Raw genomic sequence first — 12,406 nt, 5'->3', positions numbered from 1 at the left:
AACAGGACAGTCTTGCTGCTGCTGCTGTTGCTTCTTGACAAAGCGCTCTGGCGGTTTCACTTCAGGTGGTCGTGCAGAGCAGTTGTACTGCTGTGATAAGAAATTTCCACTTTGTGGATCTTATGGAGAGGCATCTCTGTTGTATCTCTGTCTTAAATAGTTTCACACTTCAGATGATCATGGTGAGGTTTGCAAGCAGTTCACTATGACATTGGTTAAGTTGAAAAATTCCCAACTCTGACGATTTTAGGCTAAGATATGTTTAAAAATGTACTTAGTTAAAACTGTTGATCAGTGATGAACCTATCCAAAATAAAGACACCTGGCACCTTAATCTAAAATCAATGAAAAATGAAAATAAATACAAAAATATGAGCAACCACTGCTTATCGTTCTCATATTTCTGTCCACGTGAACCACAGCAAATAACATATCATGTATTGATATGAAATATATTGAACAAAGAATTTGATCACTCTGTAATATGAATCATAATTAAGTCAGGTGAACCCACCAAAACACTCCAGGCTTGAAGTGTTGTTAACTCTGGTGTCAGTGCAGTGACGAGTGTGGAGTGAGACGTGTGTGTGTGTCACACTGATTGTTGTGAAGAGGTCAATTTGGCAGGTTATCATCACCATAGTCATCATCATCACTGCTGCTGCTACCATCATCATCATCATCATCATCATCATCATCATCATCATCATCATCATCGCCACCATCACGTACAATATTAACATCAACAATAAAACTTAATTTGCTGTTGAGCACACTTGAGAACGTGCTGACTGTCCTCTTTCACCATCTGTCTCTGTGTACACACTATACTGTGCTTTATGGCTGCCCTATTCTCTCAACCTGCCCTTTAGAATATACAGTGTTTAACTCTGTCATTTATATGTGTCATTTTCAATTCCCGCAAAAGGAAACTTCCCGTACTAGAGTGACTTTCCTGCATTCACCAACCGTGTTTATGCCATAGAGAGACACATTATACAATTTATATGAACGCATTGACCATGACACCAGAACCTTCTGAATAGTCATATATCTTAAGTACGCTGTGCAGTGTTGGGCAGTAGCGGAGTTACTAGTTCAACTACGTTTCTCAGTAATGTGGTCGTAACATTGCAGTTTTCTACATCAAATAGCTTTTCAGTAGTGAAGCTACTTTAGTGATCAAATAACACAGTAGTGTCCACAGAAGCTACATTTCCCCACACATTTCTAAACATTAAATGCATCTCTTCCAGCACACACCAACGGCTAACATAGTACTAGCTAGTAAATAATTTGATATTTGTGTAGATGGCTCCTACTACAGAAGGGGGATAATAAATATACTACTAAACACAGACAGACAGATACATAGATACTTTGTTTTTACTTTAAAAAAAATAGCTTTGATGTAGTTAAGCTACTTTTGTCATTTTATTGTAGCTTAGCTTGCTACATTTCTCTGGTGGGTAGCTTCAGTGTAGTGAAGCTTCATTTAATGTAGAATATCTTGTAGCTGAGCTCACTACATTTTCCAGGTAGCTTGCCCAACACTGACGCTGTGTTATACTGTGTATACCCCTGCAAAAATAAACATTTACTATTCAACCAATATGCTCGTTTAGGTGACATTTATTATGGTTGCATTGTATAAAGCCTGATTATTCTCTAACCTTATCCCATTTATCATTTTTCATTGAAAAACATATTAAAATGATTATGGTGTGATTTTTGTGGGGATCTTTACCAAACAAAGATGTTTCCTTTGGTGGAATATGTGGAATATGATGTGTAGGTCAGGTTAGTGAATGGGATTGTTGGGCTTCTGAAAACCAAAGTATTATTAAATCTGCAATAGAAAAGATGAAAATAATGTCCAGCCATTTTATCTGTTAAAGTCACAAATTATGTTTTGAGACTAGAAGAGAGCTCCATCTTTCTTAAAGCTGCTATTATTCATATTCTTTTTAAATGAGTGTTTATATGTGACACAGGTTGCTCATAGTGATGAACCCACTGAGAATTGTCATCTGATTCTCCAGGTTTACAGCATCTTTCAGCTTTAGGACAGTTCAGTCCAGTCTGCCTTCTCTCTAATGTAATGGGACAAAGTGGCACTTGGCTTCTGGTGCTCAAAGCACCATAAAAATACATTTGAAAAATTCAAAATCAGTTTCCAAAAACCATTATCCGGTCACTCAAGATAGTTCACTCACCTTGTTGTGCACAATTTCATCTAAAGAATGAAAGTAGTCTTGGTAGATTCTAAAGTAGTTCCTGTAGATTCTACTACAGTAGATTCTGCTACATGAAACTTCTCTCAACAAATCTGTGGATTATCTTGAACAAGTGGGTCATGGTTTCTGGAAAGAGGCATTGCTGCTGAGTATTTTATGTATGTTTTTTTTGGTAGTTTGAGCATCACAGGACTAATGTCATCTAGTTCCCTTATGTTGGAGTGAAGGCAGAAATCTCTACAGCCAGTATCTCCAAAACTGTGAAACTCACATCAAAACAGTAAAGAAGGATGAACAGCACTACAGGCCAGAGGAAAAATATGTATTCTGGATTTTGTGGTGTACTGTCCCTTTAATATTTCCAGTCTGGCTGCATTGTCCAAATCTGTACTTATGAGTGGTGATGCTAAGAATATCTTAATAATACAAGACTCAAAATTCTGCTTTCGTGTGAGCTAGCCTGATATCAGACTATACTGTAAACGCATTACACCTCATTTCCACATTCAGAGAAACAGCCGAGTGATTGGAGTGGGCGGACTGAAGGTCTGGACCCAGGCTAACTTTGAGCTGCTACTCTGTCAGAAATGCAACAGAATAAGACAAGGAATTATATTATGTTATACCAAAGCAAGTTTGGTTCCTCTTCAGAATGCCTGGGATTGCCTTTTGATCACCACTCCAAACTATTTGGGGAATGGTGGACCACTGACAATGCAGACTTATGAGAGAAAGCACATTTAATGTCTAGTGCAGAATAAATGCCAGCCATAAATAATGTTTGAAATTGGGTTTGATAAGATGAAATTCTTGAGGATTATAACTTTATCAGACGAGAATATATCAGTGTTGTGTTTACAGCTTGTTTCTGGATAATAATAATATTGTTTTTGGACAATAATCAATTATTCCGTTGCAAGTTTAAAGCTGCTACAAGCCCCTACGAACATAAACTGTAGTGTTTCTACCCTGATAACCACAAATTAACATGTCAAAAATTACTAATCTCTATAAAAATCTCCCCCTTCTTACTTTCATCTGGCTAACATACACAGTGAATCTGACCCAGTGGCAGGCATTAAGAACACCTATATAGAAACAGTCTCCAGACAGATTAGCTTGTTTACTTATGTAGGTCATATAGAGGCATTAAATTGAAACTCTTTCATAATCAATTAAAAACTCCTTGTAGTAGCTTTAAGGGAGGAAAAAATGGTTCTGGTACCACTATGGGCACTGTTGGGAGATTATGTTAATGCAAAGGAAGTGACACAAAAATTGTTCCAAAATATAAAACAATTGCAACTCAGCAGCACACATTGTTGACAAATGTTCTGCTTATGACAAATTCGAGAGATGAGTAAGCCACCTTGATGCATAGTCTTTTCTTTCATTTTTCATCACGAACTCCATCCATACAGCCACTAATCTGTAGAGTGTGCTGATAACTAAAGTCAAGTTAGGTGTTTTCTGGGTATTGAAGTCATCCAAACTGTCAGAAATTTGAAAAGCTTAGCGTCTCGTTGGTTGAAACTCATGTAATATACCGTAATCCATGATCATAAGAACAAAGGATTCTGTGTGTGTGTGTGTGTTTGTGTGTGACATTTTGTTCAGTTTATTTTATCTTGTTGTGGGTGTGCACCTACTGTGTAAATGTGTGTCCTGGAAGTAGGTGAAACATGCCTTCTGTTGCTCTCCTCCTCTCTCTGCTGACAAGTTTTCTTAACTGTGTTGTATTTCCAGCGTGGGTATTAAAAATGAGTAATTTGGCAAGCCTTCTGTGTGAAATCTCCTCAGAGTTGCAATGAGTTGGAAGCTGAGAAGTTCCCGACAATGACAGGATGCCATCTTCTGTTTATGTGGGAATTTTTTTAACTTAAAAAAAAAAGTCAATAAACACACTTGATTATGTATCCTGTGCCCTCAAATTTCTGCCCTTCCGCACATAATCTGTATTTCCTTTCTCTTTTCCCTCTGTGTTTGTTCTGATTTACCCTGCAGGGTTTCTGAGCACAGCGGAGGCGTCTGCTAAGGGGAACTTTGGCTTGTTGGACCAGATCCAGGCCCTGCGCTGGCTCAATGAAAACATTGGCCACTTTGGAGGAGACCCAGAGAGAATCACCATCTTTGGCTCAGGAGCCGGTGCCGCCTGTGTGAACCTCCTCATCCTCTCCCACCACTCCGAGGGTAAAGTTCTTTCACTGTCACTGTCACATTAGTAGTCATATACCCTGCTCAAAGGGGATTAACGTCTCAGGACAGTGTGGGTAGTGTATTTCTTTAAGGAGCATGTTCGCGATTTCAATGAACAGCAAAAACCAGATAAAAATATAAGGAAATAGAATTTCCCCAAGTGAAGGGATGCAATATTCAGCAATGAGTCATGCACTATTTGAAGCAATTTAGTATATATACATCTTTTAATAAACATGAAGAACTGCAAAGATTCAGTAATGTGACAGAAAACCAGATTGTCAGTCTGGACAGCGCTGGAGTCGACAGATGGATGAAAACAGTAGGTTATTTGCCATAAAACCATTACTCACCTTGAGACATGAGCCCTGTAATAATCCCAAGTAACGTCATTCCACAAGGGACTAAGATCACTAGACTACACTGACAAAACTGTCTTTCTCCAATAAAATTAAACCTGTCTGGACAACAATATATACTATATCTATATAGCTATAGCTTACCATATTATACCATTATTATTATATACTAGGACTGTCATGATGGGAGATAAAATTATTAGATGTGAGTTTTTGGCAAATGAAAAATACCAAAACATGAGTGGAGGGAAGTGGAGAAAGAATCTGCTCCCATAAATGTATAAAATGTACAAAAAGTGCATATCACTCCAAGCAAACCAACTAAACCCCACGGGCAAAATCACTAATTTAACCTCGCAAAACACAGGAGTTGCCGGTCTACCACTGCCTCGATCTGAATCTTAAGTATCCTTATAGAAAAAACAAACTCACACAGTAACACAGGCAAACTTACAGGCAAACCAGGAGCTCCCGTGTTCTGCGAGTTTGGCTGTTTCTGAGAGAGCAACATTTGGCTTATGTAATGGTGGTTTCCCCTCAGAAAAAGTCCTCTCTGCTTCTCCAAACTGGGACCACGCCAACCAGCATCTACTGTAGGTAATACACCGACTACTGAAGAGTGCATCATACAAGCCTGCTTCAAATAATCTGAACCATTCCTTTAACAAAAGAGAATCTGAATTATTTACACAGTATCATATGTGTATTATGAACATGATATCAGTATTTCATGATTTAAGTATCACGGTTATCATCAACACTGGTTTATCACGACACATCTATTGTATACTTTACAGTGTTATATTATTGAGTCTGATATTTTTACACGAACTAAATACTGTTTGTAATTTCCTGTTTCTAAGCAGACACATTAATAATATGTGTCTCAGTGAGACTGTGGTCTTTGTCACTTGTATTTTAACATAATTCCATCCCTTTAATAGATGGGCAGTTTAAAGTGCTGTTTTGGGTCAGTAATCTTGCAATTTGGGCTTCTAAGAGCTAAATTACAGAGTCTTCAATTCAATTCATTGATTCAAGGGTTTTGTTGAAAGCATGTCCTCTGATATTTTTTAAAATAAATCCAAGGAGTGTACTGTATAGTTGTAGTTCCCAAAGTGGTTATAAACCATGGCACCCCCCCCACCCGCATGGCTTTTGGTGAACTATCATGAAATCAGTAGCACGAGGCCGAACATTTATTTAGGCCTATGTTTGCCGTACAGATTTGCAGTTTAATATCCAAATAAATAATGAATAGTTCTTTCTGTTCAAAAGTACGATTTGGCTACATTTTAGGTTTTCAGTGAACTAAACACAAACATTTGACATCATGAACTGATTCTGTTTTTCAGTTACGTCTATAAGATCTTTGAAGTATGAAATATCTTTGCTGGTTAGTGAGGGTGCTTGGTCTTGAGCTTATTTGGCAACATTCAGGATTTGACATTTGAATTATTTAAAGTAAGAAAGTGAATAAACTTTATTTAAAGTCAGGTAGTAGTTTTGACTATTCTTTACTTGCACAATGTAGTGCGACGTATAGTTTATCTGTTTTATGAACTACACATCTGTTTACTTCCTGTTAACGCTATAGTAACGTTTACCTATAAATGTAGTGATTTTTCATCCTTAAGTTAGTTACTACACTTTTCAGAGTAGTGTTTTTAAGTATTCTGATAATCACCTCATTGTCTTAGATAACTGTTTGCAACATTAGCTAGCTAGCATCATCATCTTCAATCAGAGTGGACAGGAACAAACTGTCACCATCATGGCTTGTCGTTCCACAATCAGTAACTCTGGTTTAATTTAAAGGACCTCCTAATTTACTGTGTTAAATGTGAAAAAATTGGTTGAGAAGCAAGAGGGAGTTGAGATCAGAGAAACAGCAACATCTGCCTCTGTGAATTAAGGGTTTATTTCAACCAAATCAGAGCTGGTGATTGTTGGTACAGTGGAAAGATGAAGCAAGACTTTTTGATGATATTTAATTTGTTTCTGTCAAGTGTGAGAAAAATGTCACTGCTAGCCAGCTAGGTAATGTTGCTAACAGTTATCTAAGAAACCGAAGGGATCGTAAAATGCTATATCCAAAATTAATGGTAAATACTATAATGTACTGACCTAACTGTGAAAAGTGAAATAACTCACTTAAATATGAAAAATCTCAAAATTTGTAGGCAAAGGTAACATTACTATAGCATTGACAGGAAGTAAACAGACGTGCAGCTTGTAAAACTGATATATGTCACACTACACTGTGCACACAGAGAACACAGTCTGATTTTAAATGTTGGGGTCACTACTCTAACAGTCATTATTTTGACTACTGGGCATTTGGAAAATTTGCTTACTGCAAAATGTTTTATAAGACAATGATTTAGATGTTTATTAGTCTAGTCTGATGCATTTGAAAGCATAAGATGAAAATGCAGTTCATGTAAAATTCATTTATGTAATGTTTTGTGAAAACGTCCAGTAAAATGATACAAATATATTTTGCAGCACCCTTGCTCTGTCCTCAAGTCTCCGCCTCTGGAACCACTGCAGTATACTACTTATTCAGAACTGTACTGTTCTTTCTTTCTTTTGTTTGTTTTTGAATGGCAGATCTCTAAAATACCCACCAGATGTTTGATCACTAATCCACTGATCTTGGTTGGTCGAGCTCCGAAGGTGAATGGCACTTGCCAAGAATTCAGATTATGTTATTACTTAACAGTTAACCTTCACACTGACAAAGCTTGGACAGATAAAATAAAAATGTTTTTATTTGTACTGTATGAAGGAGATTTTCATCGGAACACACACATCTTTTTGCTGATCAAGAGTTGGAAAACATTCAGGAGGACATGGAAGAGCATTTCAATAATTGGGTAGTATTGGCCAAGTTGTTAGTTGTTGTCAAGTTGCCAGCTAATGTTGGCTGTATTGCAGTCTGTCCAAAAGCAAAGACAAATACTCACATGAGCAGACTTGTGTTGAAACTACACTGTGGGTTTCCTGGTTTAATATTCAGACTTCGTACAGTGTTGTATGCTGTATATCAGCATTGGTGAAACTTTTATTTGCCGGTTTATTACAAAATTCCCTTCAAGAGATATTTTGTATTATTACATATGGGGTTGTATGAAGTCGAATAGTCATTGGTTGGCATGTTCCCAGTTTGGAGAAGCAGAGAGGAATAATAGCACAGAGGCTAAGCGATGTACTGCTGTGGACAGGGTCAGACACCTAAAAAAGGTCATCCTAAAAAAATCTACATCAGTTTAAGTCTATATATTTAGAATGTATTCATAGCTTTTTCTGATGGGAAACTCCTGTCATAAGCCAAATGTGGTTCTCGCCAAACCAACCAAAACTCATAGGCGAAATCAGTAATTTTACTGTGCAAGAAAGGGGACTATTGCCTCAATCATGTAGTTTGTTAGCGTTATTGGGTGACTGTAGTGTTTCATAATGATAGTTCAGATTCACTGAAGTCATACAATAATGCAAACAACTGATACGGGCAGCGGAGGAAGATCATCTCCCATGTTCTGCAAGGTAAAATCACTGATTTTGTCAAAGGAGGAGGTGGTTTTGGCGAGAGTGACATTTGGCTTATAAACCAGCAGTTTCCCATAAGAAAAGGCTGTTCTACATCAAGGTAAAGCCGAGAAAATATTCAAAATATAGTGTGCAGGTAAACTGACTGATTTTATTACATGGGGCTTTTTTTCGGTGGCTAAAATAGATTTCGCTGCTGACCCTGTCCACAGCAGTACATCGCTTAGCTCCCAACACTGCAATTCCTGCTGATTCTACAAACAGGGAGCTTGGCGACCACCATCCACTGTAAGCAATACACTCACCATGGATAAGTATGTCATACAACCCCACTTTAAATAATCCGAACTATCCCTTTAAGAATTGTGTAACTTTGGCTTTTTTTTTCATTAATGTTGGATTATTTTGGTCACAAGTATGCCAAGGTTTTGCTTTAGTTGGTGCAGTGTCAGAAAAGGAAAGTTGAACATCCACATCATCATTATGGGTTGTCATGCCTAGATTTGTGGCAAAAAAAAAAAAAAATCCTCCTCTACTCCATTTTGAAGTCAGGCTGTAAAACCACAAAGTGCAGAAAAAGTTGGAGGGTGAAGCATTTTTAAAGGTACTGTGTGTGTGTGTGTGTGTGTTTGTGTGCGTGTGTGTGTGTGTGTGCGTGTGTGTGTGTGTGTGTGCGTGTGCGTGTGCGCACGCACAGAGGAGAGATGAGATGAGGAGTAGAGCTGGAGCTGCAGCTGAGAGGCTTCTTAATTGATTTCACAGGGAGAGGAGCGGGGGTGGGGCACATGCAGAATATGGGGGGGCTTAATTATTAATGACAGAATCTGCAGATAAAACAGAGGGACAGCAAGCCACTTTACATAACAGTGCAGCGGTGCAACAGTGCGAGCAGTTTTTCTTTCTCTCTCCGTCTCTCTTTCTGTCTTCCCTGCTTTATCCAGCATGGCCATCAACCCCACTGCTGTGCGGAGAGTTGTCACCATCTTTCTTGCTGCTGTCTCTCGTTGTGTGTAATGGAAGCACTTCATTTTCCTTCCCTAATGTTCGTAAAGGTTTTCTCCGAAAAGCAGCAGAATATCTACTTCATCCTGCTTCACATGTAATACTCTACAATTGCTCCTCCTCCAACATATGCATTATTAAACTCGCACTGTAAGGCCTTGAAGGCCCCATCAGCTGCTAGAAAAAGTGTGTCAGAGGGAAAAAAACAGAGAGAGAATAAGTGATTGTATATTTTTTTGTTGAAACCATATCTGCTATATGTGCTCCTGCTCTGTGTAGGCCTGTTCCAGAGGGCCATCGCTCAGAGCGGCTCAGCCATCTCCAGCTGGGCGGTCAACTACCGACCCGTGATGTACACCAAGATTCTGGCGAGGAAGGTTGGCTGCACTCTGGGGGACATGGCTGAGCTTGTGGACTGCCTGAGGAGAAAGAGTTTCCGGGAGCTAGTGGACCAAGACATCCAGCCTGCACGCTACCACATCGCCTTCGGACCCGTGGTGGACGGGGACGTGGTGCCCGACGACCCCGAGATCCTCATGCAGCAGGTCCGAGCTGATTTGTCTGAATATCATGCAGTGATGGACTGGGATCAAAAAACTGCCCTGACATTTGCAACAGACAGGCACCCATTTTCAAATCTAACACCAACTCCACAGTAATGTTAAAGAAGAAATCTGTCTTATGTCATCAGAGAGCAAGGAAACATGTTAAGTTGAAATACTTGCTTCTCTGACAACAACACTACACCCAGTGTCCCACTTTGAAATGTCTAATTCAGGCCAGAATAGCTGTAATTGTTTGCCTGTTTCATGTTAATTAGAGCTCCAATTAATGCACAGTGTTCTCCAAATGAGTTAGTGCCTGTTTATGAGTCATAACAAATCATGAATTATCTTGCAGAAAATGTCTGTAACTGTTACACTGAGCAATATGTTAATGTAGTCTGGCAGGCAGTGAGACAGACAGCCTCTAAACTCAGAGCAGTGGGTTTTATTTTCAGGATAACGGGCTTAGCTTTGCATTGACAGGTAACTGACAGTTATAAACAGCTGATGAACTTACAGTGGAGGACTTGTCCTGCTTGTTGCTGTCAATTTATAATGTTGTGCGCATCTTAAGCTCCTGCTCTGCTCCTGCAACCTGCCTGAACTGAGGAGAAGCAAGGGGGAAAAAAAACTTACTTCAACCATAGATCGTATATTAAATAGGATTTCAACCTATGTCCAGATTCATTAGGATTTCTTTCTCTGTCGCCAATAAATCTTTTAGTTCTGCATATTTTTACCTTCAGCCAACATGGCTTCTTTATTTTTTTTGCTCTTTTTCTCTTTTGTTTGGTGCCCTGAATAATCTTCTTTAAGCCTGACAACACTGGCATAATGTTAAATTTCATACTCACTCAATTTCAAGTTTCCACCCTCACTTGACCTTTCCATTTGCTACATTAAGAGGGCCATGGTTGAAGTCTTTATTACAAAGGTACATGTGGGTCAATCTCAGATGTTTCGGGATGCATCCATAAAATAACAGTTTGAATCAAAGTAAACAAAGATGAAATTATTGTCAGTGCAGTGATGACCCTTTCTGAGCAGCCCATATGGCATTTTCCCAATTTTCCATCTGTCCGGCGGCCAATCCATCACTGATATCATCCAGTGAATAATTGCAGTGTTTCCCATGATTATTTCCCTGCATTTGGGGTATGAATACTGACCGTGCTTTACTGCTGCATTCTGTGTCTTTGTGTCATGCTGTGTGTGTTTGTCGTCACACCAGGGTGAGTTCCTGAACTACGACATATTGCTGGGTGTCAACCAGGGAGAAGGCCTGAAATTTGTGGACGACAGTGAAGGAGAAGACGGAATATCAGCAGCCTCATTTGACTACACCATCTCCAACTTTGTGGACAATCTATATGGATATGCTGACGGTCAGGTTCTACCCTGTTTTACATTAAAAATATGAATTAATTTAAAGCTCAAATCTTTAACTGTCCACGTCTTGTTGGCCTCGACGGTACTGAGGAGTACTTGGAATAATGTTCAGACTACAATAGTGATGGCAGATGAAGTTTACAGATTGCGAACATCTCTTCTCACACACTTCCTCACATGTTAGAGAACCATGAAACGCACAAAAGGCCGTATATCTAGAGCCAGTACTTGGTTTGTCCATTCTGGACTACTGTACAAACATGGTGGCGCACTATGGTGGCCTCCATGGCAGAGGACCCACACACTCTCTAGATATAAACAGCTCATTCTAAACTAAAAAAAACATAGCAATTCTTATTTTCAGGAGATTATACACCATTGAAAACAAACTTTTCTATGATATTCTGCTAATAGATCTCCTTAAATGTTATGCACTGGACCTTTAGGTATAAGTGTTATTAGCAAAATATACTTAATTCTAAAAATTAAAAGTCCTTGTCTTGCCAATTACATAATTGGATTATTATTATTTCTGATGTTTTAATATGAAAATAGCATTTTACTTGGAACTATTTTACATACTGCTGGGTGGTTTAATCAATATGGAAGCATTGAATACTACAAGCTCATGATATGAATGAATGCAGTTTTTATCACTGGGTCATATGCACAACTATGTCCTGCTTGTTCGGGCTTATGATAGGTTTATTTATGTTTTATATGTAAAATCTTAATTTGTTAAGTAACCAGTAACTGTCAAAATAAAGTAGTGGAGTAAAAAGTACAATATTTCAAGGATGATATGATCCGGTGGCAGACATCAAGAATAACTTAATAGAAATAGCTGATCTACTTGTTGATGGTCTTGTTTTTTATGTAGATCATATAGAAGGATAAGTATTAAATTGAGGCTTTTTATAACCGTATAAAAAATCTCACTGTAGAATGTTTAAATACAGTGTTTCAGTAAATGTAGTTAGTTACTCTCCACCACATGTCACTCATGTGGGTCATGTACCGACCCTTGCCAGTCACGTGATGGTTGGCAAGCCAGCACTAAAGCTAACAAGCTAATCTGCTAACATGTTTATTGCCAGCCTTTGATATTTGAAAAACAAGTTTTACT

General features: G+C 38.6%; 1 protein-coding gene across 1 annotated transcript in view; it reads left to right on the top strand.

The window, feature by feature from the left end:
* The window catches only part of nlgn2b (neuroligin 2b), a 96,044-nt gene that overhangs the window by 78,970 nt on the left and 4,668 nt on the right, over positions 1 to 12,406 (top strand). The window contains exons 5-7 of the mRNA XM_084730856.1: positions 4,242 to 4,427; positions 9,626 to 9,891; positions 11,123 to 11,276. Of these exons, the coding sequence (XP_084586982.1) occupies positions 4,242 to 4,427; positions 9,626 to 9,891; positions 11,123 to 11,276 (606 nt within the window). The remainder of the gene's footprint in view (positions 1 to 4,241; positions 4,428 to 9,625; positions 9,892 to 11,122; positions 11,277 to 12,406) is intronic.

The sequence above is a fragment of the Lutjanus erythropterus genome, chromosome 11, assembly GCF_056507025.1.
Source record: "Lutjanus erythropterus isolate fLutEry1 chromosome 11, fLutEry1.hap2, whole genome shotgun sequence".
NCBI classification, from domain to species: domain Eukaryota; kingdom Metazoa; phylum Chordata; class Actinopteri; order Lutjaniformes; family Lutjanidae; genus Lutjanus; species Lutjanus erythropterus.
The sequence above is the reverse complement of the archived record's forward strand: the minus strand, read 5'-3'. Positions and strand labels throughout refer to the sequence as shown.